Source organism: Apostichopus japonicus, chromosome 21 (genome assembly GCF_037975245.1).
Source record: "Apostichopus japonicus isolate 1M-3 chromosome 21, ASM3797524v1, whole genome shotgun sequence".
NCBI lineage: Eukaryota > Metazoa > Echinodermata > Holothuroidea > Aspidochirotida > Stichopodidae > Apostichopus > Apostichopus japonicus.
In genome coordinates, this window is record NC_092581.1 from 5,218,569 (window position 1) to 5,241,549 (window position 22,981).

Sequence of the window (22,981 nt, forward strand, 5' to 3'; positions counted from 1 at the left end):
AAACTGCATAGATGAGTTTGAAATATATATATAAAGTTTCAAGTCAGGCATTCGTCTTGTGATATTTTGTTGTTTAGTATACTGACTGCAGGGAACACTATTTTGTGTAAAACTTTGTGGAGATTCGACAACGTGAAGGAAAGACGATGGTGCGTCTCAACGCCCTTCTGCTGACTGCTAGCTGAAGGCAGCAGAGATCCTTGCTGATAGAGACGGCATGTCTGGCTTTGTGCGTGTGTGCGTGTGTCTGTGTGTGTGTGTCAGCGCATGCGCACTTGCGTGCCCGCGTGGAAGATGCCTTGGCTTTTAAATGTTTTACTCCAGATTTAAATAATGCTTCGTTTAACTTCATATGGCAAGTATAGCTTTGCGATTGTGAACACAACCTTTCGATTTTTTTTGGAGGTCAAAGGTTATGTGAGGTCATCACAACGGGACGAACATTTTTGAGACGTCAAGGATTCGCTGTGCCTATAAACATCCAATCTAGCGGGACCAATAGACTGACAGAGGAAAATTACAGATACCTCTTTCGCCAAACGTACAGGTGTTGATATTAGACTTTAAAACACTCCAACGAAGATTGTTGCCATTCCAAATTTCCTTACACTGATAAAAAATGTATTGTTAATTTGTTACTATACACTTTATGCTAAAAGTTTACTTATTCACAGATTAGGATTAAACCACTTAAATGAAAGGTGCGTGAGCCTCTCAATGGCATTGCTAACCTTACTGGCATTTAGCAGAGATAAATATCTTTATTTAGTTAATTATATTCTGCCTGACAGTCACAATGCTATGTTTATAGTCACACTGTTATACACTTATGAAGGTAAATGATCTGAAATATTGTGGCACAGTGGTGGCTTGGAAGAGGTTCTTTTTTCTTTGGACAAAGGACACAGTGGAAGAGACCCTAGAAAATATTGTATCTATCTGGACAAAGTGAGTCCGTGACGTCATAAACAAGTTCGGACTGCTTAAAATGTGTGGGGGCTTGTGGTAAGTTTCAAATTTGATAAAAAGAAGCTATGAACTATTCTTTGAAGCAAACAACTGCCCCTCTCCCCATATCTATCGCTCACCTGTATTCTGTAGATATGAATAAAATTTAGCGAAACTGAACATCAATCAAACATGACCGACTACTATAATTTCCTTCCGCCATTATACCGTCGACGTTTCGTCGATGTGTTTAACACATGTTTTTTCTCCTTTTGTCAATAAACAAAGGAGCTTCGATTTAGATAGCAGCTCTCCGTTAATGATGCGATCGATAACAGTAAAAACGTATTCCTCAAGGAACCGCAAATGGTTTCTTTAATGTGAATCGGAAATCCTGTGAGTTTTTAAGACATTTCGAGGTATTAATAGGTACTTTGTGGTTTTAAAATTGAAATTGAATTTCGACTGGAGTATTGGTTCCCTGATTTTGATAAACGTTCTCATCGGTTGGCTTACCAAGTTAGAAACATGGCAGAGAGAAATGGTAATGAGAAGTTGTTACTAAACAGAAGTAGCCAGACGAACAAAGAGGGCACGGACGAACATACAGATAGATAAATACCGATAGACAAAGGAACAAATATGCACGCGCAGTAGCATACCAATGAATAGACCATAGACAGAATAACACATGTGTATGACTATACAGATAGGTTGGACGAATGAACAGACTCACGTACATGATGATATACAGACGCACAGAGGAGCAAAGATATACAGAGGTATTGACTAATGGACAAACAGACAACGAAAGAAACAAGTATTTATGCGGATACAAGTATAGAGAGACAGAAATAAAAACAAAATACATTAGACAAATGAGGAAGCTAACTTAAAAACGAAACCTTTCAGCACACATGCATGATATGAAGTACTGTGAAGTACTGTGTGTAGAGCATAAACAAATCAGACAGTCAAACTATACATGTTAATCCCCATCTGTAGATACGTGGTATGAATTGTCAGTATACAACGTTCAAGTGACCAAGAATAGTTATTGTCTCACCACAACATGGCCGCTCAAACAGAGAACCACAGACAGGGGGTAGGAGCCGGGGGCACTGGGGGCACGTGCCCCATACTATTTTCCAAAATAGCAAATGTGCCCTATACTGGCAAATAAAATGTGCCCGTTTGATGAAGAACTCTCTTTTGGATATCTTAAACCTTTGTTAATTTAAATATTTTATTTTAATTATTCACGTGTACCACATTCCCATTATAGTATTGATAGCATACTAACACATCATATATATATATATTCAAGTGATATGGCCGGTGTGTATCTGTTTATAGCATAACGAGTGGTGGTTGTGGAAAGAGAAAGCGCCCTTCTGATGTTGTGCCCCCCCCCCCACTTTTTGGAAGTTTCCTACCCCCTGACCACAGATCATTGTCGCGTTCGAGATCATGAAACCTTGAGTGGACTCAACAAACAAAAACAATGGAAAACATTTCAACTTTAAGCAAGACAAAACTACCACAAGTCTCTGAAGGAAACTTTCAACAATCAAACAAAATAAAAAAACAAATCTAGAATAGGCTTGAATATGTTTTTCTCGTTTTGTTGATTAATTTAGTTGTTGTTTTTTGTTATTTCGGAGATATTTCAAGCCAAATAATACAAGAAGAATATAGAACTGCCATCTAGATACATTTGTGGACATGTCAACTGCATAGTCATTTGTTAAGCATGATATAACAGTTCGTGTTATTTCTATGTGTATGTTTTGGTGAGCAGACTAAACTCATCACAGTAAACATCTACAACACTTGCTTGACTATTTCCGTCAACAGGAACATACTTCACTCTTTTGAAAGTCATACCATTTGAAAGAGCTTTGAAAAAGCGACTTTTTTGCGAAGTCTTTTCCGAACACCGCATTGAACAGCAAAGTAGTTGATACCAAAGGTCAAACCCAATTCTATGCGTATGGCATGATATGTGCGTCGTTCAGTGACGTCACACAAACACCGGGCATGATAAAGGCCTATATATATACCGGTAGTTTACGTAGTGCATGTTTTCTTGGTATAGTTAAATATAGTATCACCACATTCAATGTTACATGATGATGAGTGTTTCTTGGAATTAATTAAGGCAGATTTTCTGAGCACCAATATGACCAAACCACACTGAATATTACTTGAATTAAGATAGCTATTGACCAACCTTAGTCAGTGGCGTCGCCAAGGGGTGGGCTGGGGGGGGGGGGCACGTGCCTCCCGCAGATGCGATTTGTAGTGTTAAAAAGAACACTCAAACAAAAACTTTATCTGCCTCAATTAAAAAGATAAACATCGGACAGACTAAGCCCGAAAATTCTTGAACATAAAGTTACTTCAAGTTTCAAAATATAGCACCAGAAGACAATATGTCATCTCGTTGTATTTGGTCCCCCTACATTGATATTTGGTAAAAGTAGATATGATCATGTGACTGATCTATTCCATGATCTTCATTGGCTTAAAATCAAGGAGAGGGTGTACTTTAAAATAATTTTGATTGTGTTTAAGTCTGTTAGAGGACTGGGTCCTAAATATATCCATGATATATTGGTAACCTCTGACCGTAGCAGAAATACATTATTGATAGAGCCTCGATATAAATCCTCGTATGGGTATCGCTCGTTTGCCAAGGCTGGACCTAAATTGTGGAATAAGCTTCCTGACAGCCTTAAAGAAATCCAAAATACTGCTACTTTTAAGAGGCAATTAAAACACTACCTATTTGTAAATGGTTCTGATTTCAGCCAGAATCTCGACCAGGTTTAACTTTTGTATCGTTACCTTGACATTTATTTATTTGTTTTCCAGCACAGCAGTGCACACAGTTTACTGTAGTAGTTGTGCTTATAAGCCTTTATTATTATTATTATTATTATTATATGAGATAGATAGATATTATGTAGTAAACCCAGTAGTGAACCCTCTTGCATATGATGACCCTTCCTGCATCTGAGGACCCTTAATTAATCAAACATGTCTTACCCCTCCCCTTAGACCCTTACCCCAGGACGGCATTCACACACAAATCAATGTGCCCCCTTATTAAATGCTGTGCCCCCACCCCCACCCCCCCCCCTAAGTTTGAAATGTCTGGCGACGCCACTAACCTTAGTTACCCCCTCTAGATTCGTTGATCAGCGATGAAGGATAACCCGTTATTTGGCTAATAAGAAATGACGTTTGATTAGTTTCCATACTTTTGGTCGCCCGGACACTTTCACATTATTAGCGTTGCTCATAAGCCGCCTGCAAAAGTGGAATTTTCACATGGTTTATTTGTTACGATCTGTGCCTAAATTTGTCCCTATATACAACCATAAATGACATAATTATTGATCAGAAGCTTAGGTCTCGCATCATTTCTTTCTTTTTTAGTTTTTAAATTGACATCAAGAACACTGTATGTCTAATGACATAAATATATCTATTTCCCAGTTTCTCAATTTTTCCTTACACTTAGGCGGATACGTATCGGTAATATAATAACACAATTTCCATTTAGCCTAACATGGAGTGATCGAGTTCCATTTACAGAAAGCGAACGTAGACTTTAATTTATTCGTCGGTATGTACAACACACGTGATCAATTGCATGAATGGGGATGTACTCACAGAACTTGAAAGTTTATATAGACTACAAAAACTTGAAACTTGAATGAACTACAAGTTTGAACTATAAAAGATGAAGGGAAAGGGGGGGGGGGGGGTTGCGGAAGCAAATGAAAAATATTAACATTCGTTCAGTTTCTGATCTATCATAAGTACAACAATGTTGTGTCCAGTAACCATAGTAACCGGACGTGAACGTATGATGATATAGGAAGTGATGGACATATATATCCTGCATCATGATCTTGTGAACAGAAGAAGCTCCGGTTTATAAATCATTTTTTACCCCTGCCTGAGACTGGCCATGCCTGCATGTATAGACTTATCTACCAGTCACTTTTATTGTAATCAGTTTGAATGCCGCGATAGAGCTCGTGGGTTATTTAAGTGTTTTATTCTCGAGCACTGATGGTGTTTAAGATGAAAGGTTTTCCTACCAGCGTGAATTTGATATCACTTTGTACAAAGCACATTCAAACGCAGTGCGATGTACCAGCATAAACAATGGGGAATTCTTATATTTGGACTATGAACAAGATAGTGTGAATTTGCTCGTACGGAAATATAACACAGTTGATGTGTATTTTGACACAGATGTTTGATATTATGGTGACTGTTGAAAGAAGATTGTATTTGCATTAATTTTCGTTCTTTAGCTTGACTATAGTCGATACTTATATTGAAATTGTTCAAAAGTTCCTTTTTTACCTTTTTTGTATGTGATAAATATTAATATGAGAAATGTTCTGCCCACCGGCGAAAATTTTGGATAAATGATCTTCGTCTGGCATTCTCCGCATTATATAAATAGAAATATTTTGTGTATTGCAGATTTTGTTATCTCTTTAATTAAAAGGTGTGAAGACTTGCGCAAAAAGAAACGTCTAATGCCGGTAATCTGACCTAGTTTCGAATGAGGTGTAACAGAAGTGTTAGACACTACCATCGATCCCAGAAAATACACACACAGCTTGCTACCGTTGGTAATTAGACACTAGTGTACAGTCAGTACATACAGCTGCGGTCATCACACACAACACAGTGTACAATACAGCGATGGACATCTCAGGTCAATCAATCAATCAATCAGAAGACATTTATATAGCGCCAAAGTCAACATAAATTGTTCAAAGGCGCTATTAGCCTTGGTCATTGGTAACTTGTCACACCCACACACCAAAGTGTGCGCAATTCAATCAATCTCTCCTGGGGCACCACAGTGCACCACAACCACGTGTCCCCCGGGGGACTTCCCATAGGGTGCAGCCAGAAACCGGCGCACGCAACTATATTTACAAGTTACCTCGCAAGTCCCCATTTATACACCTGGGTGAAGTGAGGCAATGGAGATAAAGTGCCTTGCCCAAGGACACAACGCAATGATCTGGCCAGGGCTCGAACCTGTAATCCTTAGATCACCAGTCCACTGCCTTAACCACTTGACCACAACGCCCTCCACAGGTCCAGATAAAAGATAACAAGGTATCACGTTTCATAACTGCCTGCATTTTGTAGCGACATGAGAAACACTTCACTTGCAAGCAACGGAAAGTTAACTTTTTCAAGATGGCGGCACGCTGTTTGGGGCGAGTCTTCAATGCCTTTAATGGTCGCAAAACTTGGTCAAATTGACTCAGCCCTTCTGTAGGTATAAACAACATGTCACTTTAACATGATCATGGCATGCAAAGGAAACTGTATAATTATTGACTTTAGTTATGTGCGGATGTTTTCTCACATAGATTTACTATGTTAGGCATTAATCGTCCTAACACTGTCAAATATGATTATTTATGGATAGGTTTTACGTGCGGCATCTCCAATGTTGTTTCTAGTCGTTAGTTAGTCATATGCATGGAGAACGGCAATTCTTAATTGGCTCATATAGTGGCCATTAATTATGTATGTTGTGTACTTAAATTGGATTCGATTGGTCTCATAGAAAACGGATCTAGGGCCAGTTTGACGCCCACTCCTCGGTTGTCAAATGAAGACATACCTCATATCGACATTTACAACATTTTTAAAGGTAGACTGAATTGTTGGAATAAGAAATCAAGTATTTGAAAGCGAAGTGCTTAAAAGAGATGGCGCTATGCCAATACACTTATGACATTGCTCTTACAGATTGGGAGTTCTGTGTAACATCCGTCTACTTCACTAGTAAACCCTACTTGTTTCATCGAACACTTAGAAGAATATAAAAACCATTAACATTTATCATATATAAACAAGGGCCCACAAGGGTGCATGTGGAGTGGTAGGGGTATCCCGCTCCTTCGATCGGTTAAACTGCAAACGTTTTTTTGTATTTTAAATGTCCGAATTTGTTTTTCAAACCCCTGTTTTCGAGGGATTTACATTCAGATGCGACCAGCGCTCTGGTCTCCCCGTTAAATTCAGCGACTTGTATTTGGCAATGCTCTCCGACTATCTTTTGAAAAGTTGCACAGCGCCCTCCTTATATTTTATATATCTCTAAGACAATAGCGGATCGCAATTGAACGTAAGAGGCAGCACAGTTTAAAGGCATTGAAGACTCGTCCCAAATCGCGTGTCGCAATCTGAAAAAAGTTAACTTTCCGTTGCTTGCAAGTGAAGTTTTCTTCTTGTCGCTACTGCAGACAGTAATGAATCGTGATACCTTGTTATCTTTTATGTGGACCTGTCAGGGAGTTCCATAACAACTCCCTGCTGACTAGATGTCCATCGCTGCTATGTACACTGTGTTGTGGGTATTGACCGTAGCTGTATGTATTAACTGTACATTAGTGTCTACTTACCGACGGTAGCAAGCTGTGTGTGTATTTTCTGGGATCGATGGTGGTGTCTCACACTTCTGTTACACCTCATTCGAAACTAGGTCAGCTTACCGGCATCAGACGTTTCTTTGTGCGCGAGTCTTCCCTCCTTTTACTGAATACTATCTACCTGTTTCGAGTCGTGAACCAGTACCCCACATTCATATGCATGCTAACCTACACGATAGTAAAGACGAAAGTGTGTGTTTAATTTAGACCTATACTAATTAAGCCCGGATACTTCTTGAGCGATAAACCAAAACGAAACCTTTATTATCCGTTCTGAAAGAAGATCTTAGTTTCGTCCTATAGATTGAAGGAAATTTTGAAGGTAATCGTAAGCTTTCCTGACAAACAGTGGTTCTTTTTAAAAATATTCCCGCACTCATTCGATATGATCGGTTGAAGAATCACGATTTTACTAGTATATGTATATGATGCGAGAGCAGCATGGCATCCCAACTCAACTTGACAGAATGATTCTCACGAAAGTACAAAGACTCAAAAGGATGTCAAGAACGGAAATCGAGTAAAAGTTAATACCGCCCCCATTTTCATTGAACTCTTCAGAGCCACTGGAGAGATGAAAAGATCACGATATATTAATATTCAGTCTAGTTTCGGCATTTTGTCCCACACGGCGTACTTCGTTTTGTTTGCCTCGGTGTGTGTGTGTGTAAGGGGAACACAAACGAAGTTTGCAAACAACCGGGCTACGCAGACAAGTCTGTCATCTGTGTAAAACTTACTATATTTTTAAAAGACTTGTAATCTTGCTATGAAGGATTTGGCAGTCATAGTGGCACAAGACGTCAATATACATTTGTTCGGTTTAGCAAAAAGTAATATATTTTGCTTTCAAGACAACATCGTAACATAACCTATGATCTCTCACACATTCTAAGCAGTCGCACGTGTCACAGTCTGCTTTCCATATAAGAATGAATAATGATGTTATAATCACTTAAACTCTCTGGTGGAGGAACGTTGTTTTAAACAAAACGAAAAGCTTCACAAAACGCCTGCAAAAAGAGATATATCGCTTATTGAACTAACTAACTGATCTGATTGTCTTTATGCTTACGTAAGAAAAAAACACAGCTATACTTTTGTGGTCTCATCTAAATAAAGTTAAGACATTTCTCGAGATGTTCATATCGTGTTATTGGCACGTGTCAAATCCATCTGAGCTTAAAGAATCTGGTTGCGTTTAGCAGGGGGGGGGGTGCCTTTATACCGCCATGCATATGCAGTAACCATAGCAACATATGTTGGTATGTTTAGAACCTCGGCAACCGAGGAACTCGCGAAGAAGCCACCTTGGCTTATCAAAGCCGCAAGCTGACCGAAGTCAGTCTCTTACATTCATATTGTTATAAAAAAGGAGGGGGGGGGGGTGACTTTTGTACGGTATAACAGTAACCAAACATTAACAGTATTTCTATACGGAATAATGGTCACGAAAATGTTGTCATTTGGGTTTCATTTGTCTTTAGAGTGGACATGAGCAAACTTCAACTGTTTTCTCATACACAGACATATGCTGTTGGCTATGATTGAGTAACAAGGTCGGCTATAAACACTTCTAATAGAACTATTGAATGTGTCTTTTCGATTCAGTGAAGTTAAACGACTCGGTTTTAAGGATTTATACTTTTACGACAGTAATCAAATTCCTTCTTCCAATATTACAATACCATGCCTTGAGGAAACGGTGGGTAGTCAAAATTCTTTAACTCTCAAGTTATTATGGTGATCTTTTGACCTATATTTATTTGGTTTGTACTATAAGCCATGATTCGGAATGATCTAGAACCATAAGCTATATTACTAATTTGTTAAACATAAAACATTGATTTTGGATATGCGTGTTGCTGTCCTTTTTTTACGCCGCTGCCCAACAGTGTTCGAGAACTTTAAAGCTGTTCTCTGAGGAAGAAGAACCAGAATGCAAAAATGCATTGTGGTTTCGGTGATGTAACATGAGCAGTTTTCTTCATGAATCTGACGTAATGCATGGTGAACATGTTTACAAGGGTTTCACGATTGGACCTCTGATGACTCTACATGACCTTTGACCTCCACCAAAAACAATAGGCTTCTTTAACTCAATGTGGTACTTCTACACACTAAATTACTTCTACACACTAAATTAGTGGTCGCCTTAAGCTTCCAGTATTGAGATATCGTGATTACAAAGTTTTCACAATTTGACCCCTGGTGACCCCAAATGACCTTTGCCCTCCACCAAAAACATTATGCTTCTTTGCAATGTGGTACTCCTACACACCAAATATGAGGTCTGCCATGATTCCTTTCTTGAGATATATGTTTATGAGGTTTTCACAATATAACCGATGGTGACCCCAAATGACCTTCGACCCCCACCAAAACAAAAGGCTTCTTGTACTCAATGTGGTACTTCTACACACCAAATATGTAATTGTTCTGACATACCCTTCTTGAGATATCGTGTTTACATGCTGGGCGTCACAAACGCACTCACACACACACGCCATGGTGAATGCATAGGTTACGATTCTCATCGAAACCAAAAAGGAAAACGCACTGGAGAGGAGAGGATATAGTTGAACCTTATAATCATTATTTGCCCATATGTCCCAGGAAACACAAAAACGTTTTTATAACGTTATTTAAACGTTTCGTCTTTTGTTTTGATAACGTTATTTGTGGTGTAATAAATATGTCACGAAAACGTTTTCAGGCTATTATTTCAAAACATTTTTTTCGTTAAAACATTAATATAACATTAATATCTCATAAAAACGTTATGCCGACGTTTTTATAACACCACATTTAACGTTATAAAAACATATTTTAGAGGCTCTTTTAAAAATGTTATGATAACGTTTTGTGTTTGCTGGGGTACTGAGCAATGGTCAAATTTGACAAAGCATTACTAAACGTTTTACTTCGACACGATCTTTATTTCTGTTACCTCACCCATACCTCCCCCCTCCAAACCCCCGCCCTCCTTACCCACACTGTACCCCTCTCTCTCTCCAATATGTGTCGAACAACGCAGTGATTCAATACCGCAGAGAATACTAACAGTATACTACAGTCTACTTACAATTATCTTCCAACCTTATTTGGAAGCTAAATGATAAACACAACGCTAGTAGTGCAGTTCCTCTTCACATATGCACCTGCTTATAGACGGAGTCCATACACGCGAGGTTACAAAAGATGGCATATAATTGTCTTATGATGCAACAGCATTTGTCAGCATTACGTCACAATGTCGATACTTGATGACTCATATATTTCTGTATATATCTATAATCTGCAAAGAAATTAAGCTCCCGGCGTCATGGTCTGAGTTATTACACATTATGTGTGTGTGTGTGTCTCTTTGTATCTTGTCCATCTACAGACTAATAATGAGATCACTGTGTAACAAACCTATCGCACACAAGAAGGTGTCTGCTGCACTCGTGACGAACGAAACATGCCCGTAGGCGATAACAGAAACTAGTTAACGAAGTCAGAGAGAGAGAGTGATTGGTAGCAACGACTCTCTTTATACCAGGTATGTAGCTTGTATTATACACAGTTCGCTGGCCATGGTAAAACATATGTCTGTGGTCGTTTGTTTTGATTAAAAGAATTGGTTGTGTGTATTTCCTGCCAAACTAACATAGTCTTCTAAATGTATTATATACTTACATAAGGTGCAGGCGGAGAATTGCTTTAATATCCAATCGAATCAACAGTCTATGGGCAGGTTTCAAAGAAAGCAAAAATAGAAGAGGAAACGACTTGCATGCAAAGACTATTCCGGAAGTTATCAAAATGAGATAAGCAGAGTTCATACGGAAACCATAATATCTTCAACCTGGGGAGTTGCTTCAACACAACAACTAATTGATAATCGAGATTTCAAGCCGTAAGCATAAGATAACGGATTTCGAGTAGAAATTGCTGTAGACATATACGTATATCGCACGTACTTTTACATACACGAAGGATTTACAGTGCAGTGTGGTGTGTATTATATATCGCGATGGCGAATATAAAGCCGTTTTTGACATGTGTACTGATTTTCTTAAAGATTAATTTGTCTTATTCCCTTTCTTTTTCCGAGGAACCACAGGATCGAATTGTAAATTTTGGTGATACAGCTGTTTTATCCTGTGTTTTGGAAACTTCGAGATCATCAAGCAGTTTATATATGTACTGGTATCAGTCAACCCGCTCATCAACGACTGATTCGGGACGTGCTATATCAATCGGACGGACGGTTTACTCTGACGAATTTTCGAATAGATATTCTATTGCCGGTTCTGGAAATCGGTTTGATTTAACTATCGTTAATAGTAGACTTAGTGATGGCGCTTACTACTATTGTAGCATTTATGATACGAGGGAAGGAAGATACATTTATTCAAGGGTAGCTCAACTAGATATTTATAACCGTAATCTTGTGCCATCGTGTGAAATAGCACCGTCAACTAGATCTCTTGAAGTTGGCGATAGAATTACCATGAGTTGTTTCCCATCCAGATCACAAAGCGGTAACTCCCGACAAATTCCCGCAATGTGGAAAGGTACTACCGGCGTTCGCTTATCGAGGGTCGAACGCCCAAACAGTGACGTACTGACCTATACGTTTACGTTAAGAGAAGGAGACGTGAATAAACCGTACACCTGTACATCGTCACCGAGATTTCCGAACCTCCACAATTGCTCGGTTACACCGCTGGCACGTCCGACTATCACCTTGACACCGAGGACCGCGACAGCAAGTCTCGGCGGTAGAGCGATGTTTTCATGTGTAACGACGGGTACACCTGCTTATAATCAATTCAAGTGGGTAATTGGGTACGGAAGGAAAAACGTTCTTAAACTGACTGAAACTAGCGGAAGATATATTGTCTCCACAAACGGTGAATCGGGACGATTAACTATCACCGATATCGAACGCTCTGATAACAACACCGCGGTTCGATGTCAAGCTACCAATACGCTTGCTGATAAAATCGCCGATCAATCCACAATATTCATTACGCCCTCCGACGAGCCTGTGATTCCCGATGTATCGTCGACAACCGCGATTCAAAACGTTGTAGGAGTATTACAAACGAAATCTCCTTCCATAACTGCAAACGGAGAACAACGTAATCCCCCTCAACAAGATGACGAACCGGCTGACGATTCATTACTACTTGGTAAGAAAAACCCTTCTGGAGGTGTAGTAACCGGTGAAAGCACGATGGGAAAACCGCGAAAGAGTGCCGGGGGAACCATTATCGCGATATTAATATCGCTTTTAGTAATACTAGTCCTTATTGCATTCGTTATCCTATACGTTAGGAAGAGACAGGGTAAACCGACACCGGGTGTCTTGAAACGATTATCGGTTAACAGACCTCTGTTTCTGAGGAATTTCTCGTTCAGTAAACCGAAATTTGCTCAGCGAGTTTCGCTTAGTGAAGGCATTCAGAGTGCCCAAGATAAAATCGAGGTTGTTCATCGTAGAATCTCAACTCTTAAAACCCGTACACCTACGGATGCCGATAAGAGGTCCTCCATACGTGACTCCCAAATCGAGGTATTAGTCAACCCACCTCCCCCGGACTGGCAGTTCCGTAACGTCGAGGACGTAGATAAACTGCAGCGTCAACGTATGATGCAACGTCACGCACCGAGCGGAGCGTACTCTCATAAAGAAATGGACCTCCTGAATTCTTTAATCACCGGAAGTATGGTTAAAGTGAGAACCCTGGATCCGTCTCAAGAAAATACCATGGCGGCCTGTGACGTCACCATCAACGAAGACTACTATGACGACGACGAAGACGCAGACTCTCAATTTGAATCCGATTTCGAGGAGGATGAATTTGATGAGCCCATGTCCGACTCCGCCAATCGGGCTATTGATCCTTCCACACCAAAGGCGCCTCCAAGACGAAAACGTCGTAAGAAGAAAGTCGTTTCTGCTGGGAATACGAAGGAAACCACCGTTGAGATGGAAACCAAGGAGACCGCAACGTCAGGTGTCAAAGATCAATCCGAAATATATGCAAATTCGGAAATAATTATGGGAGTTGCCGCTACCGCAGCTGATCAACCTATTGTTAATAGTACTTCCGCGGATCATGACGTCAGCGTGGAGTCGCCAACTTACGCAGTCGTCAACCGCAAATCTACGTTATCTGGACCTTCGAAGATCACGTGATACATTTCTGTTTTTTTTTTATCTTTTTTAAAACTTTTTAGGCACAATTGCAGAATACAATGCAGCTAGAAAACGTACCCAATTAGCCGGCTACACAGCATACAATGGGAAAGTTGTCAATGTCAGATTGTAAAAAGGGCAATTTGCTGGAATCTGTTAACGTAGGCAGCGGGGCCAACCGGAGCTAGCTCATAATGGATTAAGAATATCTTTCAAACAAATCCAGTACAAAATGACAATATATGAAAAATTCACAAATTCCCCCCTGGCAACTTAGCCAGCGGTGTACCAACGGGGCCACGGAGCTAGCTAACGTTAGACTATTAATTTTTTTAAATAAATTCTGTTAACGATGTTTGTTGAAACGTTCTCAAAAGCAATTTGTTAAAGAGTGATTTTTCGTACGATATTGTTCTCTATAGTTGCCTGGTATTCTGCAATTATTTTTATTATAATTTTTATCATTATTATTTTGTTATTATTATTATTAATTATTATCATTATTTTTTCATTGTTATTATTATTCGAATGTGTAAATGTTAACCTGTGTGCTTTCCGTCTGTTTCTTACTGCGACAAAATTGATTGAGGATGATACAGTTGTCCGTCGCTTCAAGATAACATTCCAAAATATGGATTTCCAAGTTTTGTTTACCGATTAATCCATCCCAATTTGCCTCTACTCAAGAAAATGGTTCTTTGTTTTTAGATTAAACTCTCCTTCTTTCTTAGTAAGGACTATGTCAAGACCGTGACTTGTCATGGTATTTTGCGCAATACACTAACACCGAGAAGTACTTAATGTGTCTTGCACGAGCCTTCAAATATTGCATTAATTATGTACGGCTTCTACGTAAATTAATACGGTAAATAGCAAGCCCACCGGCCACCTTGTAGCAATAATGTTGATTGTACATTTCTGGTAGTACTACATTATTTAACCTCATTTATATCAATGTTTACAGACTCATTACAGGCAGCTACCACACTTAAGTGTTTTTTTTCGACTACAACAGCTTGCATGGACTTATTTAGCGGTTCAAATTTTATTATACCAGTTTTTATGTTTCTCGATATTTTTTCATATCATATATGAAATTGGTAGCTTCTGCATTGGCAGAACAAAATCCCTGTTACATACCTGATGTCCGTTGCATTTGTACCACAGTATTTGTCTATATCTTTGCATAAACTAAGACATTTAGCTATATATATAACTATATATACACACCATGTATATATATATGTAATTATATATATACACCATATATATATAGTTATATATATATATAACTATATATACACACCATGTATATATATATGTAATTATATATATACACCATATATATATAGTTATATATATATAACTATATATACACACCATGCATATATATATATAATTATGTATACACCATATATATATATGTATATATTTAACTATGTATATATATATACACCACAATATAACTATATATATACCATATGCATCATATATAAATAAGTATATATACACCATATCTATACACCATATGTATACACCATATACATAACTATATAGCCCATATGCATCATATATATAACTATATATACACCATAAATAGAACTATATACACCATATATAGGCTATATATAGTTATATATAACTATATATATATACACCACTCATAAAACTATATATACTATATATACCATATGCATCATATATAGTATATATATACACCATATATATCTATATATACACCATATATAACTATATATGATGTACACCAGATAAGGCTGAAAGTTTATGTATAAACATGGATATGCTATACTATAGGGTACCAACTCCCAGCTAACTAGATTTATATTTGAATTACATATAATCCACAGCTAACTCTTCCATATTTTCATAACAAAACAAGAGTCTTAACCGCCTTGGTATATTTGTGTATTAATTATCGAATTATAGATTTTTTAAAGGGAAATTTTGTTAACTATGGAATCCAGGTAATGACGTATTTATGCAGTATCGTTATATGTAAGTGAGAAAAAGGAACTTTAGAGTGATGTCAGGTATTGTGTTGTTAATTAGTAATTAATTCGTTAGATTTTTTAGTATATTACATAAAAATATTTTTCATTCAATGATACATATACCTAACATCCAATTATCCACATCCCTGTTCGCAAAGATATAAATGTGTCTGAAGGATATGTCTGCTAAAGGAATATATCATTTGTTCACGGAAAACATACCCTTAACATTTAGCCTATTGTGATCATAAGGATCATATTACAATATTGCCATGGCGACATGTCATACACTTGAATGTCATCTATATAATTATTAACAATATGTCTCTTTCATTTTTTATACGTACAAATTAATTAGAGAAATGGTTATATTAGTACTACTGTTTCCTGATTTACACGTACTCGCATCCAAACATATTTAGGGAAAGTTTTTTTCCCTTTCATTTTATCTACTTTACTTTTATTTCAAACTAATCGCAGTAAGTTGTAAACATTTGTTAGATGCGAACAGTTTCGATTTCAGTTCATTTTGTTAACGCCTGTTTCATAGGGACATTTCTGTTTCATGTGTTTTTAAACTAAAGATAATAATAAAAAAATAATAATAAAGTATTGTACTAGAGATAAAAGTACAAAAGAGATAAACAGAAGATTTAACATCTTGCAATTATTATAACTTTATGTATAAGTAATCATGGATGATGTTTGATTTTCTAGCATATTTGGAAGCATATATACTTAATCGTTGAACATAAATGTATTGCTCGGAAAACACATATTACGGGTCTAAGAAAGGAGAAATACTAATTGCGTGACTAAAACTGGACTTCATTAGTTGATACAGAACAACTAATAACATATGTGTACATTTTATATATATATATATTTTAACTAGAATGAATTTCCATTGTTGGAAAGGAAATTGTCCTAAGTTGACCTTCAACGTAGAAACTGAATGCAGGACACGATATTGAATTATTCACAATTCTTAATGCGAGCAAGAAATCAGTTATTTTTAAATTTTAAATTTTTGAAATTGTATTTTGTCCTGGCTTGTGACCTTGTGTCACCCTGTTGAAAGCGACTTCAAAATATCAAGTGTGTGGATACCCCTCTCAACTTAACAAATAATAAGGAATCTATGTGGTCAAGCTACCATCATTTTAATCTGATACAGGAAAGTTTGTGTCCCACAAATTTAATTCGTTGTCTATCAAAATGTCATTGAAGAAATCTCAGTGTAAGACTAATCCAACGATGACGTCACTAATCTCTATTGATAAGTCCTCATTGCCATGGTTACTCTGCAGTTATTCTTCCTTCAAGTCTATATTTCGCCTTAACCCAAATTTGCAACACACCATCAAAAAGGTGAATCCAACTTCACAAATATACAAATATACTCAATGTAACCACATGCATGCTTCATCATTTACCCTATAGACACTATCAGCTGGTTTTGAACCAACTTCCGACTTGTGGTACCCATTTTATGTATGTATGCATGTAATTTAGATCCTCCTACAAGCAGGAACTCGCGAAGAAGCCTCATGGGCTTATCGAAGCCGCAAGCTGACCGAAGTCAGTCTCTTAGATTCATATTTAACGTCCATGATTATGAATTGTCAACTGTCAATAACTCTGTAACTGGACGACATACATTAATCTTGGAGTGACTTGAACTGGGGACCTTATGATTGAAAGGCACCGGCGTTAACCACTGAGCTATCACTCCTAGTAACGGCTTTAATGTGGGAACTCGGCATTCCAAACCGCTTAATTATCAACGTGTAGCATCGATTTTACTTCAATACTATAGACACCCACAAGGAGTATACAAGGAAGAGTTTCCTAGTAAGTTGCCTGATTTTGACTTATTCCGGTATATTCTCAATGAGCTTGAGGTATTGTTTTGAAAATATATCAAATGTTATTGAAGAAATCTCAGTTTAAGACTAATCCAACGATGACGTCACTAATCTCTATTGATAAGTCCTTATTGCCATGGTTACTCTGTAGTAATTCTTCCTTCAACTCTATATTCGCCTTCATCCAAATTTGCAACACACCATCGAAAAGATATTATTTGGTTACTTCATTTACAAACAAGTTTTAGAGATCACCAAATTATCATGAGCGCACATTATCATAATTTGCGCCATCGAATGATGCGTTAAAGTGAACATAGAATGAAATAAAAAGAAGCATCGTTTGATGGTACTCAAATTCATATGAAGACTACAGTCTTTAGTTTGAAATCACCATGGATACAAATATGGATGAAAAAACATAGAAGTATAAGTTAAAGAAGCAAAAACTGTCCAAATATGTATTATGGTGCAGCTTGCAATTGAAAAGGTTTGGATCTTTGTAGCCATTTTGGTGTTACCATATCATATAACAGACGTTAATTCTAGTACAACAGCTTGAATCCGAGAACTGAACATTACTTCCCTTGGCACGAGTACAAATCCACGAGGAGCGAGTACAAGTGCAGACAACTACTTAAAGTTTGTGTTCACTTTTCTGTCATAATTAGTCATTAAACCATCTCATGATCTATCCTATACAATTCCCATATATTTCTTACATTTAACTTTCCAGAAAAGCAAGGATTAAACAACTAAAACCTTCCTTTTTTTCTGTAACGTATTGCCAAGAAAGAATACCCACGAAGCTTCCGATAAAAAACCATTAAGGAAGTCCTCCATGGTACCAAGAAATACCAGTTTTCCAAACCCACCGTGACCCCCGGATGGTCAGTTCGTTTGAACCCGACATATTGCTGGTAGCGTTTCCTAGAAGTAAACTTACGCCGGTACCACTCATCTATTACGTCATACCGGAATCAGTCACGTGATATGTCCTATACACAGTGTACTATGAGTACGCGTACAACAACTTGAGTACAACTCGAATCCCCGAGTACCCGCTGCGAGTACGACCCACAAGACTTAAACTTACACTGGTATATACCAGATACCCAAAACGCTCTGTGGTAAGAGTGCGAGAACATATACGGTACTCAGGAGGGCGAGTAGTCGGAGTACACGTAATTATGCTATTCTATGAGTACAACTATACCAAATCACTTTACGCTCCTGATATGAATTATGTTTAATTGTCAAAGATCAGAATGATGGTGAGTGTTTTAAGCTAGTTATTGGGGAAAAACAGACAAACAATTGATGAGAATATAGTTCCATCCAAAATTATATGTGCAAATTCGGTTGGGACTAGATAATCTGCTATGAAAATGTTGTAGGCATTATAGCCTATTGGTAGTTGGATTGTAAGTTGTAAGTTGAAAAAGTATATGCTGCATTACTATAGTTAACCAATTTACAATGCAGTATGTTATCAAATATGTATACATGGTTTGATATCTTACAAACACTACCAAATATATAGGCATAAGTTAGACCTATACTGAAATGCTAACTTACGACCACACGGTTACAAAGATATTCGTTTGGGAAAAGTTCTGAAATGTTTATAGCGCTCCTTTAAGGCGATTATTCACTCTATATACCTTTCAGGTTCTAATGTACAATTGTTTTTTTCTGATAACAGTAATTCTATCACACATGTTTTTCCTTTTAAATGTAGCAGACACTGCTATCTAGGTCGTAGTTCTTTGGAAGAGGTTGAACGATCTCAAAACTACAAAATGAAAATAAATAAGCTTTGTTTCCTGTTCTAACTCACAATCATAAAATAACAGAGAGTTGGCCAGGTAGACAATTCAGTTTAGTACTGTATAGGCCCTACGACTTGCACGTGCTGTTCATATACTAGCATCGTTTAATGTTTGCCCATTTTTTTGTTAGGAATATATCCCCATATCGCACCATCGTAAAGCAAAATACACCGTACATAAGCTGACGTCATGTGACGTGCTAAGCTGCTGTACCCTGTAAGTTAAGCTACAGTACAGGATTTTTGCTGGCGGTATATGATCCTTCAAGTACCGTATCTATGTCAGAACTTGTAGTACAGCGCACACATACACACACCAACACGCACATAGGTAAAAAAATGCATCCCTAAAGTAGTTGCTCTTCTACTAACCCAAGCCCATCCACCTGAAACTATAATATAAGTACACCCCTCCCCTTCCCTTCCCCTCCCCATTCTTCCATTTGTGGATTTTCCTTTACGTAGGTTATATTTCATAAGTCAATTAACTGAACAAAACAGTAATGTCTACGATGCATTCGATTTGTATATTTGTGTATCACTAGACGCCCAGAACCACAATGTACCAGTAAACACCGCACACGGAAATGATGTTATTAAATTTCTGTTTGGGAAAACAGTGTTCTGTGGCAGGATGTCTCTAATTCAGACAACTTAGTATATCGCTATACAGATATTAACATGTATCGCAGAACTGCTACCTGTAGTTATTCCATACTTTCATAGACTGTAGCAGATATTTTTTAGTGTTGCAAAGGTATACAATACGAAGAATGTAGATTAGCTTCCCTGACCTCAAGACATGATTATAAACGCATACAGAACCGCACATCTTCACTGTAATCGTTCAGGATATCCTGATGGCTAAGTCATTTCCTTTCATCCCGCTTAGAAATTGTTTCAATGGGTTTGTTTATCTAAATTATCAGATGCTTGTTAAAGATTACAAGCAAAAATGGAACTACAAGGATAGGCTCATAACAAATAGATTGTTACCAGGGGCAACGGATCGTCTAGTTTTAGTAGACCTGTTACTAAATACAGACGGATTTTATGTATATAGCAGACATATGGATTAGTAAAGTAACTTAATAATAATAAATAGCAAGGATAGTAGATCTCCAAACGGTCATTAATATTGATATCTCATAAATCGATGCTGTTCGGTGCCCTTTTAGTGCCCTTTTAGTGCCCTTTCGCTCCCTTTGTCAAAGACACGACTTCCCTACCAGTGATGAATTAAGGCCTAGTTCGTCAGGACAATGACATGGTAAGATATACGGGTCACGCCGTATAGGACTTACTAAAATATATTTAGGAACCCCCCCCCCCACCAAAAAAAAAAAACGGATTGAGGTTCTATTTGTGATGTGTAATATTGAAGCTGGAAACGTTTATCAAAATTTGAAGGTAATCAGTATAGGTCTTTTGACACCAAAGTTGAGCTTACTATAACATTGCACTAACACTACTTTCCTTAACATTTACTTTCCTGGAAGCTAGGTCGAACTTCCCAAATGATTTCCAGATACTGATGAGTAACATATTCGACGATACACTTATCTCAGTGGATAGAAAGTGATTTGAAAATGAGGGGCAGGGGAGGCGGGGAGGGGGGTAACTGTTCGTCGACGTTTGACTGACTGACCATTATATTATTATATCATATTTCTGGTATATTTCAAGTCAGTACTGATAACTTTTTTTTATATGCACCTCAACTGCATACTGCACCGACAACCTCATCCGTTAACGGGTGCCATGTTGTTTACATATTAATCACTCAGTCCTAGCCTTGTAACAGTTTATAAGTGAATGAATGCATGAGTGATAGTCGTCTATATGTGTTGATTGTGATGGCGCTATTGATGTTGATATGTATGTTGATTGATGTTGATGTTGACCATGTAGATGCTATTGACGTGTTTCATCAGATGTAATGTAGTGTAGAAGGTGCAGATACGAAATTACAAACTCGATGGGTGTAAAGTTGTAATTCAACAGGTTTTTGGCAAGACAGAAAGAAGGTGAATGATCGCTCGCTGCAGACTTCCATTTTTAGCTGGGACGTCCTTCAAAAATGCCAACCCACGGCACGTACAGGAACTATTCAGGAATTATTGAAGGTGAACCGCTCTCGATGATGATGTGTGATTCATACACTGATTATGAAAGCATATTGTATATGAAACAAAATTGCTGTTTAATATGATGATATGATATATAATATTACTTGGTCATCTCATCTGTAATGTTATTGGTTATATTTATTGGTTTATCGTGAACGTGAGAATTGACCAGACTCTATTTTGAGCCATGTGAGCCATTCCAGGCATGACACGCGTCTAAGTGGATACACCGGTCACCGTCTAAATATGAGACAGCTATATCATTTGGTCATAATTGATTGATTTGATATACAACAAAAGAAAATCAGGATCTACTGGTTTAGATATTATAATAACTGAAAATGAAATTATTATAACGTTGACTATAATAGAGGCGGATAACTCGGTCCCAAAATTTAAATATCTTTGTGTGGTATTAGCTGCGATTCCTGTGAACTAATTCAAGTAAGTAAGAGATGATGTTGTCTGGTATACCGTTATCTTAATCTGGTCGAATGTGCATGGTATCAGTAGAATGTGACAAATTTAACACAAAATGGAGCTTCAAATTAAAATATAGTTTTCCCGTAATGTTTGACCTGTGAAGGCTACCTGAGGATGTCCCGAACAACACCGTTAAAGTTGGCATGAGCACAGAGCTACTTTAAGAACTAACACTTCCGTGGTTTATTTATAAAAGCATTTTATCGTTACTAGACAAATATATGGTTGGTAACTAAACGCGGAAATACCGATTCACTCCCGATTCACGGTGTCATGTCGTATCATGTATTGGCTTTTTCTCTCCGGAGGGGGAGGGGGGAAGGAGCGGGGGCGGGGTATCATTCGTAATATATATAAGGATCAGAAACATTTGTGTCATCCCTTTTACTTCACGGTTCTCTTTTGTTTAAGCAAATTTCTGAATTCTGATTGGGGCCGAGCCGTCTCAAGTCTGTAGTATACTCCATTATATGTTAAACTGGTTCAGATTCAAACTGACAAAGATGTAAGCAAACAACATTTCAATCTTCTATTTTCACCCATGTGTATAAATGGGGACTTCGGAGGTTAACTTGTCAATATAGCTGCCTGCCGCGCCGGTTGGCAGCTACACACACCCAATGGGAAGTCCCCCGGGGACACGTAGATGTGGTGCACTGTAGTGCCCCTAGGCAGGAGGGATTGTTTGAATTGTGCACACTTTGATGTGTGGGTGTGACAAGTTACCAATGACCAGGGTTAATATGTAAATTGGTGTGAGGGGAGTGGGGGGGGGGGGGACTTGGCCTCCAACAAGACTTTGAAACCTGTGATTTGTCACTAACTTCAGCTTCATCTGGGCATTCACGCATTGACCAGGTTCGCGAAACTACCAACTACCAGGCAATAACAGGTGTCAAGCCAGAAGTTGACTTCACTAATAGTGGCGGTATTTGCATTTATCCGTGACCGTATTTCCTTCTTCTGTATATACTGATATTTTATTATGCACGCCTATGCTATATACATATGAAGTTATTGCATAACATC

General features: G+C 37.9%; 1 protein-coding gene across 1 annotated transcript; it reads left to right on the plus strand.

Annotated features, from left to right (window-relative positions):
• Positions 1-11,058: 11,058 nt before the first annotated feature.
• LOC139963217 (uncharacterized) lies at positions 11,059-16,298 on the plus strand. The gene has a single exon (XM_071963797.1). The coding sequence runs from the start codon at positions 11,455-11,457 to the stop codon at positions 13,627-13,629; it is 2,175 nt and encodes a 724-aa protein (XP_071819898.1). The 5' UTR covers positions 11,059-11,454; the 3' UTR covers positions 13,630-16,298.
• The last annotated feature ends 6,683 nt before the right edge of the window (positions 16,299-22,981 follow it).

Bases quoted from the DNA above. Each gene is read 5' to 3' on its own strand.
- LOC139963217 (XM_071963797.1), top strand. From the start codon at position 11,455: ATGGCGAATATAAAGCCGTTTTTGACATGTGTACTGATTTTCTTAAAG.